The following is a 13,650-nucleotide window of genomic DNA, read 5'->3' as shown; positions in this document are numbered from 1 at the left end:
TTGCCCTCTTAAACTGAATAATAAACAAAATACTTTTTTTTCAATGTGTTTGCCAAAGTGTAGTTCAAAAAGTTTTTGTTATTAAAAAAAAGTTTTCTCTCGAAATTAAACTAAAAGAAAAAACGTCATACCGGTTTTTCTCGAAACGGAAAAAAATTTCAAAAACTTTTCAATTTCACTCGAAAATGTTTTAATATGGTATATGGCTCAAATCATTGATGATTTGCTGTAAAAAAAACTAAAACACCCGAAGACCTTTCAGTGGTTGGAAAAACAAGATGACGGATGCTTTGTACAATTTGTCAAATCCTTAAAAAAGTTTGCTATACGATTGATCGCTTTATATCATAACTTTTGATCGTACCTCTGAAGTTCAACAAAACGTGTTATAAAAATGGCGATTCCAAATAGACCGATCAGAACCCCTTTAACAACTCATCTTTTCCACTTTTCCATTAATATTCTCCCAATATATCTCTCTTTGTCTGTGGCAACTTGGGAGCATATGCCGTGCAGGAGTTTTCCTCTTCCATCATAAAAATGACATTCTGCAAACTAGTTAACTTGTGGTGCCACTGTTGTAAATGGAGAAATTGATCGTCAGATGTGGCAACTTATGTGCGAGAAAACCCCAATGCCGAGTCTCGAAAAAGCCACAAAAACAAATCAGGCTGAAAAAATTTGGGAAATTATTGTCATCAAAAAGCCATAATCAAAACAAGCCAGCTGTTTTCAAATTACAATTTCACTTTCATATCTTTAAAAAAACAATGAGCTTTTTAACACAGAAAAGCATTTTTAAAAAAATAACGCAGCTTGACTGCTTTTTGTCAAAAAATGTTAGATCAGACGTCTCAATTCAGGAAAAGTTTGGCTAATTTGAATACTTTTCCATTTCCAAGCCCACTTTTGCGTAGCACTGCGACCCAATTAGAGGGAAAAGAGTATTGAAAAGAAGCAAAATTGATTATTAGCCGGGAAATGTAGCAACAAAAGAGCGAGGCAAGCTGCCTGTTCCAATTAAATTTGATCAAAAGATCCGTCTCCCCCCTGCAATCCCCAGGATTACTGTGCCTCTGATTTCTTATTTCAGAACAGGGAAATGCAATAATGGCCCACTGCAGAAAAGAAGAAATGTAATCAAATTTTATCCATTGCGAATAACAAGAGCCCTCTTGCACGAAATGCAATTTAAGGCATGACTGCTCAATACATTTACATTTGCTTCGCACGCCGTAAAATCTCACTTTTTGCTTGTTTGGGGGTATTAAATTATAGAGACATTTCCTGTAAAAAGCCCGAGGGGATTTTTTTTCATCGAAATTTCAATGGATTTTTTTCTGAAAATTTACGGCTTGTATCCATTAGTGCAAAGCCCTTGGGTTTAAAGTCGATAAATACATGCAAGCTTAGCAAAGATAAGAAACACAATTAAACTGTTTAAAAAAGAGTACCGAATCTAAAATGCTGACGAAATATTTTTTCCACGCAAAAAGTGGTGTATTTGATGCTTTAAAACTTCCTATTAAAGCGCATTTGTGATAAAAAAAGTAATTGATGAAACAGAGAAAAATGTTCAAATGAGAAAAGAAAAAAACCGCGGTTTCCAATTTCGCTAATGGAATAAATTCGTTTCCTGTTTCCCCAAATGCTAATAGCAGTACCCCAATTTTAATAATGGAAGCGGGGCATTAGAGGAAGCTTCTGTTTCCTCAATAATTCCCATTCAGTCTCCTCTTAAGCCCATTGCATTTGCATAAAGCACCTGAAAGTCTCAATCAATAAAGACGAAGTCCATGACTTAATCTAGATAATGCGATGAGCAAATCTATCCTTGAATTCCTGGGATATATTTGAAAAGTCACCTGCCAGGGAGTCATTAAAGTCACTCGACAGTTTACGAGCCAATCGCAATGGAGCAAATATGGAAATTTAGAGTTAAGAATGGGTTGTAAAGTGTAGTGCAATGTGTAATTACGAGCAATTTAGTTCTCTTTTATAGGTCTGCTTGAATCCCAAAAAATTTTGAGTTTTCAAGCAACGAAGTAGTAGTCATTCTCATACATGCACTTACTTGATTTGTAATTTCCAAGCAAAAAATTCGTTTATATCTTCCCGGGTCGAGGTGCTCGATTTATGTTTCGACCGTTCGACCAAATTTCCATATGTTTCGACTTTCTCGACCAAATTTTGGTATGTTTCAACTTTCTCGACCAAATTTTGGTATGTGTCAACTTTCTCGACCAAATTTTGGTATGTGTCAACTTTCTCGACCAAATTTTGGTGTGTTTCAACTTTCTCGACCCAGCAAAAAAAGTGCTCGACCCAGTTCAGATAGGTTTCAACTTTCTCGACCAAAGTTCGACACCAAAAAAAAATCAAATTTTTTCGAAAACCAGAACATCAAGGTTCTTCGTATCAGTAGGAAGCCTTGAAACTATCAGGAGAAAGCTCTGCTCGAGGAAACCCATCAAAGGAAAGACCCTTAAAGACTCCCAACTATTTTTTGCTTCGGAGAAATGTGGATAATTTCAAAAAAAAAACAAGAAAATTACGTTTTTGAACACATCCCGCTATCTGGGTCAACGTTTGCAATTTATGTATTGATCGACTCGAAAAAAACTTGGTATGTGTCAACTGGTGTATTTTGTTTCAACCGGTACAATTTGGTATGTTTCAACCGGTACATTATGTTTCAACCGGTACAAAAAGTTGGTATGTTTGGTACGTTTGGTATGTTTTTGGTATGTTTCAACTTGGTATACTTTGTATGTTTTGAACGACTCGACCCAAGTTGTCTATGTTTCGACTATAATCGACCGAGGAAAGACATTTCGACCAAATTCTACTGAAGACAAACGTTTCGACTGAACTCGACCGAGGAGTTTTTTCGATCGAGAAGACTTTTGATCAAAAAAAAACATTTCGACTGTGTTCGACGGTTTTGTCGTTGCCTCAAAATTTGTTTCGACTTTCTCGATCGAAATTTGTTATCTTGCGACTCTTTTTGACTCATATTTCAACTGTGCTTGACCTATATTTCGACTTTGACCGACCTGTGTTTCGACTTTCTCGACTTATGTTTCGACTTTCTCGACTTATGTTTCGACTTTCTCGACCAAAAATAGGTATGCTTCGACTGTGCTGGACAAGTGTTGCTACTTTCTCGACCTTCTCGACAATCAAATAACCTGAGTAAATTGACGAAAAATAAATTTAATGTGGGATTTTCAGTTAATTTTTTGTGATGTTGCTTGATTTGAAAATAAACTATAAAAACCTGTAAAATGCAAAGTTCCTCCATCAAAAACTATTAAATTTCTCCTTTTTGCTTTTATTTGTTTACAAGTCTGGTCTAAAACTGTTGATTTGAAAATTGATATTTGAGGAATTTTGGGTAGATTTAATTTTTTCTTGCTGCGGAATCCATAGATTTCAAAAACCAAAAGGGTTTCCTCTGAGACTTTTAGTTTTGCGGTAAGAAAATCTCCTCAATTGATTGTTGAGGGTTCAAACTTTCTGACGCTTGTCTTTTTTTGCCTAAATTCCAATTTAAATTTAATTAAAACCTTTAATGAAATTAAAAATTTGATTAACAAAATCGGTTGTGCTCGACCTATGTTTCGACTGTGCTCGACCAAATTGAGGGATGTTTCGACTGTGCTCGACATTCTCGACCTATGTTTTGACTTCTCGACCAAAATTGGGTATGTTTCGACTTTGTGCTCGACTTAATATTGCTCTTCGGCCGCGGAATTTTAGTAGCAAAACTGCACTTGCTCGACTTCCAAAGTCAAAACATAAATCTAGTACCTCGACCCGGGTTCGCTGCTTCCATAATTAGTCATTTTTTTGTTACCAAGAACGTGTTTTAGTTAAGCAAACCCCCTCCCAACCCCATTTCAATTATTATGGTTGCTAAATGTTTTATTTGCAAATGACTTCCAGCCTTGGTGCTGTCTATGTGCATGAACTCTCAAACGACCGACATAGGTATACCTTTCATGAAAAGAAAAAAAACAAAAGCACAAATAAGACAAAACCTTTACCACACGAATAAAACCTCAAGATAACGTGTCGTGTAAGATGCCAGAATAAAATATTTTGAAAGTTCTCTGATTGAAGAAAAAATGTTCCAATAATCTCCAAAAAACGACTGCTCGTATCAGTGCAGAGCATTGAATGTTGCGACTGCCTTTAATTGGTCTCAAATAAATTTTGGTAAACTAAATATTGACAAAACTAAGAATTAAAATCTGATAATATCAAAAGTTAGGCGTTTAAATTTGAGTCGTGTATGGAATTAATAAAACAAATAAAGTTTGAATAATATTAGTGCAGGATATTTCGCCCCGAGTAAAATTACAAAAACAGCAGTTTAGTCAGATTCGTGGAAGGTTGCTATAGTAGTGTGCACACCTTGATGGGTCCATGCAGATCAAGAGATCCCTCCGCCGAGAGACCAGAGTTTCGTAAAATTGTCTGAATAAAAAACTACCCCGAGCAAGTATATTTCTCACTTTCTTCGAAAGTCGGAACATTAATCATTGAAGTTTTGAATTGTTCTCGCGAGGAAGGCGACTAACCCATTGTTCCTTCTAATCATATAGTTTCTTTATTTTTATTATTCAAGACAAATAAGAACTAAATTGATTCCAGAGAGAATAAGGTAACCTAGGTTAAAATTAGCTTGTTAGTTGGCAGGGTTGTCCTGCGTCCAGCCCTTTTACTCATTGAAAAAAGATGGGAACTGACACTAGAAGATAACTTTTTTATTCTAATGGAAAAGCTACAGCGATACCGTATGATGCTTTTTATAGCTTACAGTGAGTTAACTTGATGCAAGTGAGATGGCCTTTTGTGAACTTATTTTAGATTATGTCTTATAGTTTTGTACCACTTTGATGATGTATAATTGGATGGTGAGTCATTGAGGACATTGAGAGACTATCCGGTGAATATGTTTTCTTCGAATAAAAAGCTGTCTGTTTTTATTAGAACAAAAAGAGACGTAAGACACCTCAAAATCCACTATTAGGGATGTGATTTACAATTTCAACCAAAAATGGTGGGTAATAAAAAATCTACAAAATTAATGTCGAATTTTCCAATTGAACATGTAAGAAACGTAACAGTCTGAGTCTTTGCGACAATTGAAACCGCGAAAATTAGAAACTTAGAACAAGATGACAAAGTGGAATAAGAAGACGGAAATCGTAGGTTACATTCAATTGATTATGGAAGAAATGAAGCTACCCGGTGAGTAACCATTGTACTGTTTCAACCGTTACAGGTCCTGTTTCACACATGGGAAATTGCGAAAGTCCTGGTATCGAACTTCGCGAACTTTGAGAACTTGGAGGGGTCCAGAGACGGGATCCAGATATTTTAATCCACTTTTGGCTCTTGGACAAAGTCCTGAAATCAATTTATTAACATCAGAATTTCAATTTCTGCATATGAAGAGATAAAATTGAAATGAAGCTTTCGATCCATTTCCGATGGATGAAACATTCCCCCGGAAGTACAAAGCGACAGAAAATTAAAGCTAGGTCTTAAAAACGACTGGCTAGCATCTAAAGACAGCTTCACATGCTTTAAGTGCTTTAAACCGTCTCTACCAAACCCAGTTCAGTGTGTGGTCTCTTAACATCAGGTCGACAAAGTCATAACAATTTAAGCCTATCGATCAAACCGCGCAAATTAACTTAGTTACATGCAGAAATAGTGAGCTCATGGCTGGGTCTCAGTATGTCACCAGACAACGCGGTCACTTCAAAAAATAGCTATTATTTTATATTGTTTTTGTTCAGGTGATAAAAATCAAGATATCCATCGGAGACGGATATCCTTTTTCACTCAACTCCTAGCTTTTCAAATTCTGAAAAACGAATTTGATGTTATTTATGTTCAGTTCAAGAACTTCCGGGAAGCTAAAAGCTGTTAAAATCAATGTCTACTGTCTTTCCCAAGATTTTTACGGATTTCCGAATTCAGCCAAAGAGCTCTCTTTTTGGCAACCAGGAAGGGTAGCAGATCTTCCCAATAACGCTCCGAACTCTCGGGGATTGCTCGGTAACGGTTTTAGATTTTCGCTGGTTTAAGTGTTCGCAATTTTTCAAGGTCGTGCCGTGTCTCTATTTTGATCCTTCCTAATTCGTTCAATTGAACAATTAACACCAATACTTATTCAAAACAGCCATTTTCTGGCTAATCTGCTCCCAATAAAATCCGTTGCTGACATGCACTTCAGACCATTCTGGTCACATAATCCAAGGACAGCCCGGTAAATGTCCTCCTTGAACTCCGAGTAACTCATCAGGATGGTACAGTGTCATCCAACAGAACTTACAAAATGCATGAAAGGGATTTTTTTCCCCATCATATTGACTCACTACGTGCTAATAAGGGCATCATACTCCGTTGCTACAGCCTTCTTACATTTTCATTAGGTACTGAGAGGGTCACCTTTACCTTTGTACAGTGGAATCAGAGAGCTCAGTTTCCAGTCATCGTGCATCTTACCACTGAATTAGATCTGGCTGCAAATAGTTGTCAGTACATCAATGAAGGGGTCACCAGCAGCTTTGAGCACCTTTGCAGTGATACCACTGGGCCCTGGAGCCTTCTTGTTCGCTAACGCTCGCAAGGCACTCTTAAGCTCTGCCACTGTAACTTCCTCAGAAGGTCCTTCTACAGCCGGTTTGTCACTACTCGTGTAAGAATGTTCAACATTCATGATATCATACATATGGTCTTTCCATATTTTCTTACGAGCAGCAATGTTAGTTTGAAGTTTCTCTTCTGCATCCTTCAAGCAATTCGTGCCGACAACGTCTTGTCTTTGCTTGACCCTTTGCTTTGATATATTGAAGATCTTCATAGAGTCAGCTTCTGCAATAGCTTGCTCTACTTGACTGTTGATAGCATCACAAATCGTATGCTTTGCAGCACGTTTAACATTCGCATACTCTGTCCGATTTGCATCGTTTTTGTTTCTGCGCCACTGTTTGAACAGTTGTTTCTTCATTCTCACAGCTTCTTCTACTTCTTGGTTCCACCACCAAGTTTCACGTGAAGCTGCATGTCCTCGAGAAACACCGTAAACATTTTGTGCTACCTCGAACAGGTTGTTCTTAAGCTCCTCCCATGTAGTAGTCTCAGGTGTCGCAGCAAACTCAGTAGTGAAAAGTTTCTTTGTCTCTGGATCACGTAGTTTCCAAGTCTTTATCCTTGGTTGTCGCTTGACTTTTCTTTGTTTGTGGACTTTCTTCATGGTAAAGTGAGCTACAACAAGTTTATGCTGGATGCCAACTGGAATAGTCTTTGCATTCTTTAAAGATGAGATTGAGCCTTTTCTGTAAAAAATATAATCTATCTGGGTTGCAATACGGCCCGACATAAATGTCACAAACTGAGTGTGTAGTTTCTTGAGCGCAGTGATGGCAAAAAACAGTCGTGCAGACATGGCACAGTCTAGTAGTCGGACGCCGTCACTGCTCTGGCTTCCATAACCAAAACCACCATGTACACTTTCGCAACTTGAGTTGTCCTCGCCAATGTGTCCGTTGAAATCACCACCAACCAGCGAGTTATCGGTCGTCAGCAACTCACGTTCAAGGGCATCGTAGAATTGATCTTTCATATCATCTGCTAAATGGCTCTGTGGGCAATACGCAGATATCAATTTGTAGGAACGATCTTCCAAAATAACCGTAACGGAGATGGCATAGGTGTAACAACGACCGAATTGGCGGATAACGTGAGTCTGAGTCTGCACAACTCCTTTTGCTTGAATAGGGAGACGAATTTGATGTTATTTATGTTCAGTTCAAGAACTTCCGGGAAGCTAAAAGCTGTTAAAATCAATGTCTACTGTCTTTCCCAAGATTTTTACGGATTTCCGAATTCAGCCAAAGAGCTCTCTTTTTGGCAACCAGGAAGGGTAGCAGATCTTCCCAATAACGCTCCGAACTCTCGGGGATTGCTCGGTAACGGTTTTAGATTTTCGCTGGTTTAAGTGTTCGCAATTTTTCAAGGTCGTGCCGTGTCTCTATTTTGATCCTTCCTAATTCGTTCAATTGAACAATTAACACCAATACTTATTCAAAACAGCCATTTTCTGGCTAATCTGCTCCCAATAAAATCCGTTGCTGACATGCACTTCAGACCATTCTGGTCACATAATCCAAGGACAGCCCGGTAAATGTCCTCCTTGAACTCCGAGTAACTCATCAGGATGGTACAGTGTCATCCAACAGAACTTACAAAATGCATGAAAGGGATTTTTTTCCCCATCATATTGACTCACTACGTGCTAATAAGGGCATCATACTCCGTTGCTACAGCCTTCTTACATTTTCATTAGGTACTGAGAGGGTCACCTTTACCTTTGTACAGTGGAATCAGAGAGCTCAGTTTCCAGTCATCGTGCATCTTACCACTGAATTAGATCTGGCTGCAAATAGTTGTCAGTACATCAATGAAGGGGTCACCAGCAGCTTTGAGCACCTTTGCAGTGATACCACTGGGCCCTGGAGCCTTCTTGTTCGCTAACGCTCGCAAGGCACTCTTAAGCTCTGCCACTGTAACTTCCTCAGAAGGTCCTTCTACAGCCGGTTTGTCACTACTCGTGTAAGAATGTTCAACATTCATGATATCATACATATGGTCTTTCCATATTTTCTTACGAGCAGCAATGTTAGTTTGAAGTTTCTCTTCTGCATCCTTCAAGCAATTCGTGCCGGACAACGTCTTGTCTTTGCTTGACCCTTTGCTTTGCTATATTGAAGATCTTCATAGAGTCAGCTTCTGCAATAGCTTGCTCTACTTGACTGTTGATAGCATCACAAATCGTATGCTTTGCAGCACGTTTAACATTCGCATACTCTGTCCGATTTGCATCGTTTTTGTTTCTGCGCCACTGTTTGAACAGTTGTTTCTTCATTCTCACAGCTTCTTCTACTTCTTGGTTCCACCACCAAGTTTCACGTGAAGCTGCATGTCCTCGAGAAACACCGTAAACATTTTGTGCTACCTCGAACAGGTTGTTCTTAAGCTCCTCCCATGTAGTAGTCTCAGGTGTCGCAGCAAACTCAGTAGTGAAAAGTTTCTTTGTCTCTGGATCACGTAGTTTCCAAGTCTTTATCCTTGGTTGTCGCTTGACTTTTCTTTGTTTGTGGACTTTCTTCATGGTAAAGTGAGCTACAACAAGTTTATGCTGGATGCCAACTGGAATAGTCTTTGCATTCTTTAAAGATGAGATTGAGCCTTTTCTGTAAAAAATATAATCTATCTGGGTTGCAATACGGCCCGACATAAATGTCACAAACTGAGTGTGTAGTTTCTTGAGCGCAGTGATGGCAAAAAACAGTCGTGCAGACATGGCACAGTCTAGTAGTCGGACGCCGTCACTGTTCTGGCTTCCATAACCAAAACCACCATGTACACTTTCGCAACTTGAGTTGTCCTCGCCAATGTGTCCGTTGAAATCACCACCAACCAGCGAGTTATCGGTCGTCAGCAACTCACGTTCAAGGGCATCGTAGAATTGATCTTTCATATCATCTGCTAAATGGCTCTGTGGGCAATACGCAGATATCAATTTGTAGGAACGATCTTCCAAAATAACCGTAACGGAGATGGCATAGGTGTAACAACGACCGAATTGGCGGATAACGTGAGTCTGAGTCTGCACAACTCCTTTTGCTTGAATAGGGAGTCGAAGGTGAAGGGTTTGCCCAACCAAGCAAAGAGGCTGCAAGAACAGAGGGAATGGATGCGGTCTTATGAAAAACTGAAGGCTTGGGAAGAGATCGTAATTAGCTCCGATGATGAGGAGGCACTGTTAAGACAGATTGCGGTGTCAAGTGTGTTGGGCCTAGCACCTCGAAGGCGAAGAACGCGAGATGAGGAGGCGGCTCAGTGGGAAATTCTAGAGTCTTGAGTCTTGAGAGGGGAGGAAAGGGGCTCGAGGGTGAACTCGGATGAAATCTGAGTTCACGAAAAGAAATTATAACGAACGAGACATTGTTATTAATATGCTATATCTATTATATGAGTCAAAATGTTGCATGTCAATCTCCTGATCGAATGGGACAAAAGAAGTTTTAAATCATTAGCTTGCAAAGCATGAATTAAAGGTGCAGGTGTGCGCAGATTTTGATTGCTGTTTAGCGATAGTGTGAAAATTTTACATGGTTGTGAATTTTGGGGTGTAGTTAAACTTAATTCTACTGCAAACCTTTGTAAATGACCACTGGCACTGTATCTTGAGCTACACTCAGAATTCTGCGGATTCACTGGCAGACGGCAACACGCGATGAGGACATCGATCTTGAGTCCGGGGAGTATGTGCCAGTCGGTCATATTTGGAAGTTTGACCTCGAGTAATGCGAATAACATGATTTTGGGGTCAAAAGGAATTTTTCAAAAATTCGAATTGGACATGTCATGCTCAAGTTTCTCGCGACAGCAGTTTCGACAATTAATCGAACGAGAGTAGAGCTGTCTTATTCGTGACAGGAGACAGAAAATAATCGAGAGTAAAAGAACATCGCAATTCAGTTGGATCAAAAGGAACCTTCGGTGGAAATGTAGACAACCGAAGTCTCCCAATGGTCCAGACAAAAAACACAATTCTCAAGCTAAAACTTGTTCGATTAGAACTTATTGAGTCAAACTTAATTCGCCATTTATTCTCAAGTTGCTTATTAATTTAGTTACCTCAATTCTCGAGTGTGCTGGTATGTAAGTACTCCATTTTATTTTCTTGAGTGTGTTTTATGATTGTTATGTTGAGATAATGAGAGCTGTAGGTTGATCCATCTGAAAGTTCCACTGTCTAATAAAAAGTAACTGTACGGACTGTTCCGACCCTGTTTTTAACGGCGTTCGCGTATTTTGGGTATTTTGAGAGCTAAGTATGGGGACGTTCTTATTTTCTAGAGTGGGGGGTATTTTGGTAGTGGCCTTTAAGCTATAACGGGTTTTTAGTCTCATGTCGCAAGTGAACCGAATTGGCTCCGACCGTTCGAGGTAGAAAAACACAAGAGATAGTGTCCCTGACTCTTGAGCCAATGGTTATAGGGCCTGTTTTTCTTTAACCTCATATGTTACTCAAGTAGGCGACTGTTACATAGTGTTTTTATGGCACTCCTGGGTGTTCTTACGACATCATGACTACGGAGTCGAACCCACTTGACACAGCTCCGGGCTACATGCCCATTCTAGAGTACCGGTGGTATCCAGCGGGAACGTGTAAACTTTCCGGTTGTACCGTGATAGCTTTTTAAGAAAATTCGAGAAAAGTTCCTGGTACGCTCTCCGAACGAGGCTTAGCGAACCCAGTAAGGGGGGTAACTAGGGGGACAAAAAAACGAGCAAAAGACAAAAAGCATCACAAAAACCGAAAAAAATAGAAAAAGGAACAAAAACCATAAAACAAAAAAATGACAGTGACTTTGACACCAGATTAGTTGAATCAAACCTTTATATTATTTAAATAGTATATCCATACTGTTTTTATAAGACCGATTGTTTCGATCAATTCAGCAATTTAATAAGGTGCCCGAGTGTGGGGCGTTGTTAAGGGTTTTCAGATAGCTTGCAACTTAGCTGGACCAATAGGAGATTTAACTGGAAGAGGTGACCATTCGGTAGGAAAGTTGTTCACAAGGACTTAGCTGGACCATTAGGAGACTTGACTGGAACAGGTGATCAGCCAAGTGGGAAAGTGGTGCTGATGATCAGGTGCAGGACACATCAAGGAGACAACCAGCACGGAATCAGAACAACAAGAGAGGACGGGGGTGTTCTCAAGTTGGTCAAGCAGGTATCGTTAAAATCCACATTACATTATAGGAGATAAATAAAAAATTGGATAAGAGGAACCCCAATATTTTGAGGAACATTTTTACTCAAGCAGAGGCTGGAAACAGATTCTAAGGTTTTCTCTCAAGAGAATTATCACCCGGCGCTTAAGGTAATTTTCGGCTTAAGAGGAGGGCTCAAGAGGGGGAGGTTAGAATGGGGGCTGGTTAGGTTAGAGGTTGGCGGTTGTAAATTGGAAAAAGGGGGAACATATTCGAGTAACTAATTGATCGACATCGTCGATTTAGTTACATTAGAATCTTACACGCGTTGATTATAAGAAGCGGATATCCAAATTTAATTTCGAATTAAGGTAAGTACTCTGGTCGGATAGGGTGGGGGGAACGGAAGTAGACAGTTTTTGTGATGCCCCATAAAATTGGTAGCAAGGGGGGGGGGACGCGTCGCAATTAGGTACCAGACGTTTTTTCTAATAAAAAGTTGACACAAGTCACCTTTGAATTTTAGGTGGGTTTATCTCTCTGTTTTGATTATTTTTTCCCTGTTTAAATTTTCACGTTTTATTTAAATAAAACCCAAATTTTAATCGGTTTTGAACAAACAGGTGATCACAAGACACCCCCGAACAATTTGGGTTCCAACTTGCATCAAAAAAGTAAAAGGAAAATAAATACAGGGGGGTTAGTAATTCAAACTTTTGGCCACTAAGGTTGGGTTTTTTTTTGGGAATTTTTTTTACTAGAGCTCAAGTGGTGGTACCAGGTACAGTGGTTCAAGAGTCCCGACAACGAAAAAGAATAGCTCCCACTATCCCAACACTTGGTAGAGAAGTCCTGGGACAGTACCGAAGAGTCTTGGGACAGTACAGTCTTGGGACAGTACAGTCTTGGGAAAGTGGTCTTGGGACAGTACCAGGAAGCCTTCCTTGGGACAGTACAGAGTCTTGGGACAGTACAGTCTTGGGACAGTAGTCTTGGGACAGTCGTCCTGGGACAGTACAGTCTTGGGACAGTAGTCTTGGGACAGCAGTCTTGGGACAGTGCAGTCTTGGGACAGTGCAGTCTTGGGACAGTGGTCTTGCGACAGTGCAGTCTTGGGACAGTAGTCTTGGGTCAGTGCAGTCTTGGGACGGTGGTCTTGGGACAGTACAGTCTTTGGACAGTAGTCTTGGGACAGTGAAGTCTTGGAACAGTGGTCTTGGGACATTGCAGTCTTGGGACAGTACAGACTTGAGGGTAGTAGTCTTGGGACAGTGCAGTCTTGGGACGGTGGTCTTGGGACGGTGCAGTCTTAGGACAGTAGTCTTGGGACAGTACGGTCTTGGGACAGTAGTCTTGGGACAGTACTAAGAAGTCCTGGGACAGTACCGAGTAGTCTTGGGACAGTACCAAGAAGACCTGGGACAGTACCGGAGAGTCTTGGGACAGTGTAGTCTGGGGACAGTAGTCTTGGGACAGTTAAGAGAATTCTTGGAACAGTACCTAACAGTCTTGGGACAGCATGAGAAAGTCTTGGGACAGTTCAGAGAAGTCTTGCGACAGCACGAGAGAGCCTTGGGACAGTACATAGAAATCTTGGGACAGTACAAGAAGTCTTGGGATGGTACAAAAAAAATGTGTGACGGTACTTAAAGGTCTTGGGACAGTGCGAAATAGCTCAACGCTCAATTAAAAGCAAAACAACCGGTCCGAACGATTAAATCGCGAAAGATCCGTTCTATTAAGATCAAGAATTGAAAGTTTTTTTTTCTGTAAGCGAAATAAGAATGTTTTTTAAAGAATTTTTATCCTTGTAAAAGAATTTTGTAAATAATCATAT

General features: G+C 39.9%; 2 protein-coding genes across 2 annotated transcripts; both read right to left on the bottom strand.

Annotated features, from left to right (window-relative positions):
- Positions 1–6,532: 6,532 nt before the first annotated feature.
- On the bottom strand, positions 6,533–7,645 carry LOC134846837 (uncharacterized). Its single transcript, XM_063864233.1, has one exon. It carries the CDS (start codon positions 7,643–7,645, stop codon positions 6,533–6,535), a length of 1,113 nt encoding a protein of 370 aa, XP_063720303.1.
- Positions 7,646–8,701: 1,056 nt separating this feature from the next.
- Positions 8,702–9,562, bottom strand: LOC134846836 (uncharacterized). Its single transcript, XM_063864232.1, has one exon. It carries the CDS (start codon positions 9,560–9,562, stop codon positions 8,702–8,704), a length of 861 nt encoding a protein of 286 aa, XP_063720302.1.
- Positions 9,563–13,650: the final 4,088 nt, after the last annotated feature.

Source organism: Symsagittifera roscoffensis, chromosome 5 (genome assembly GCF_963678635.1).
Source record: "Symsagittifera roscoffensis chromosome 5, txSymRosc1.1, whole genome shotgun sequence".
In the NCBI taxonomy this organism is placed as follows: Eukaryota; Metazoa; Xenacoelomorpha; order Acoela; family Convolutidae; genus Symsagittifera; species Symsagittifera roscoffensis.
The sequence above is the reverse complement of the archived record's forward strand: the minus strand, read 5'-3'. Positions and strand labels throughout refer to the sequence as shown.

Bases quoted from the DNA above. Each gene is read 5' to 3' on its own strand.
- LOC134846837 (XM_063864233.1), bottom strand. From the start codon at position 7,645: ATGAAAGATCAATTCTACGATGCCCTTGAACGTGAGTTGCTGACGACC.
- LOC134846836 (XM_063864232.1), bottom strand. From the start codon at position 9,562: ATGAAAGATCAATTCTACGATGCCCTTGAACGTGAGTTGCTGACGACC.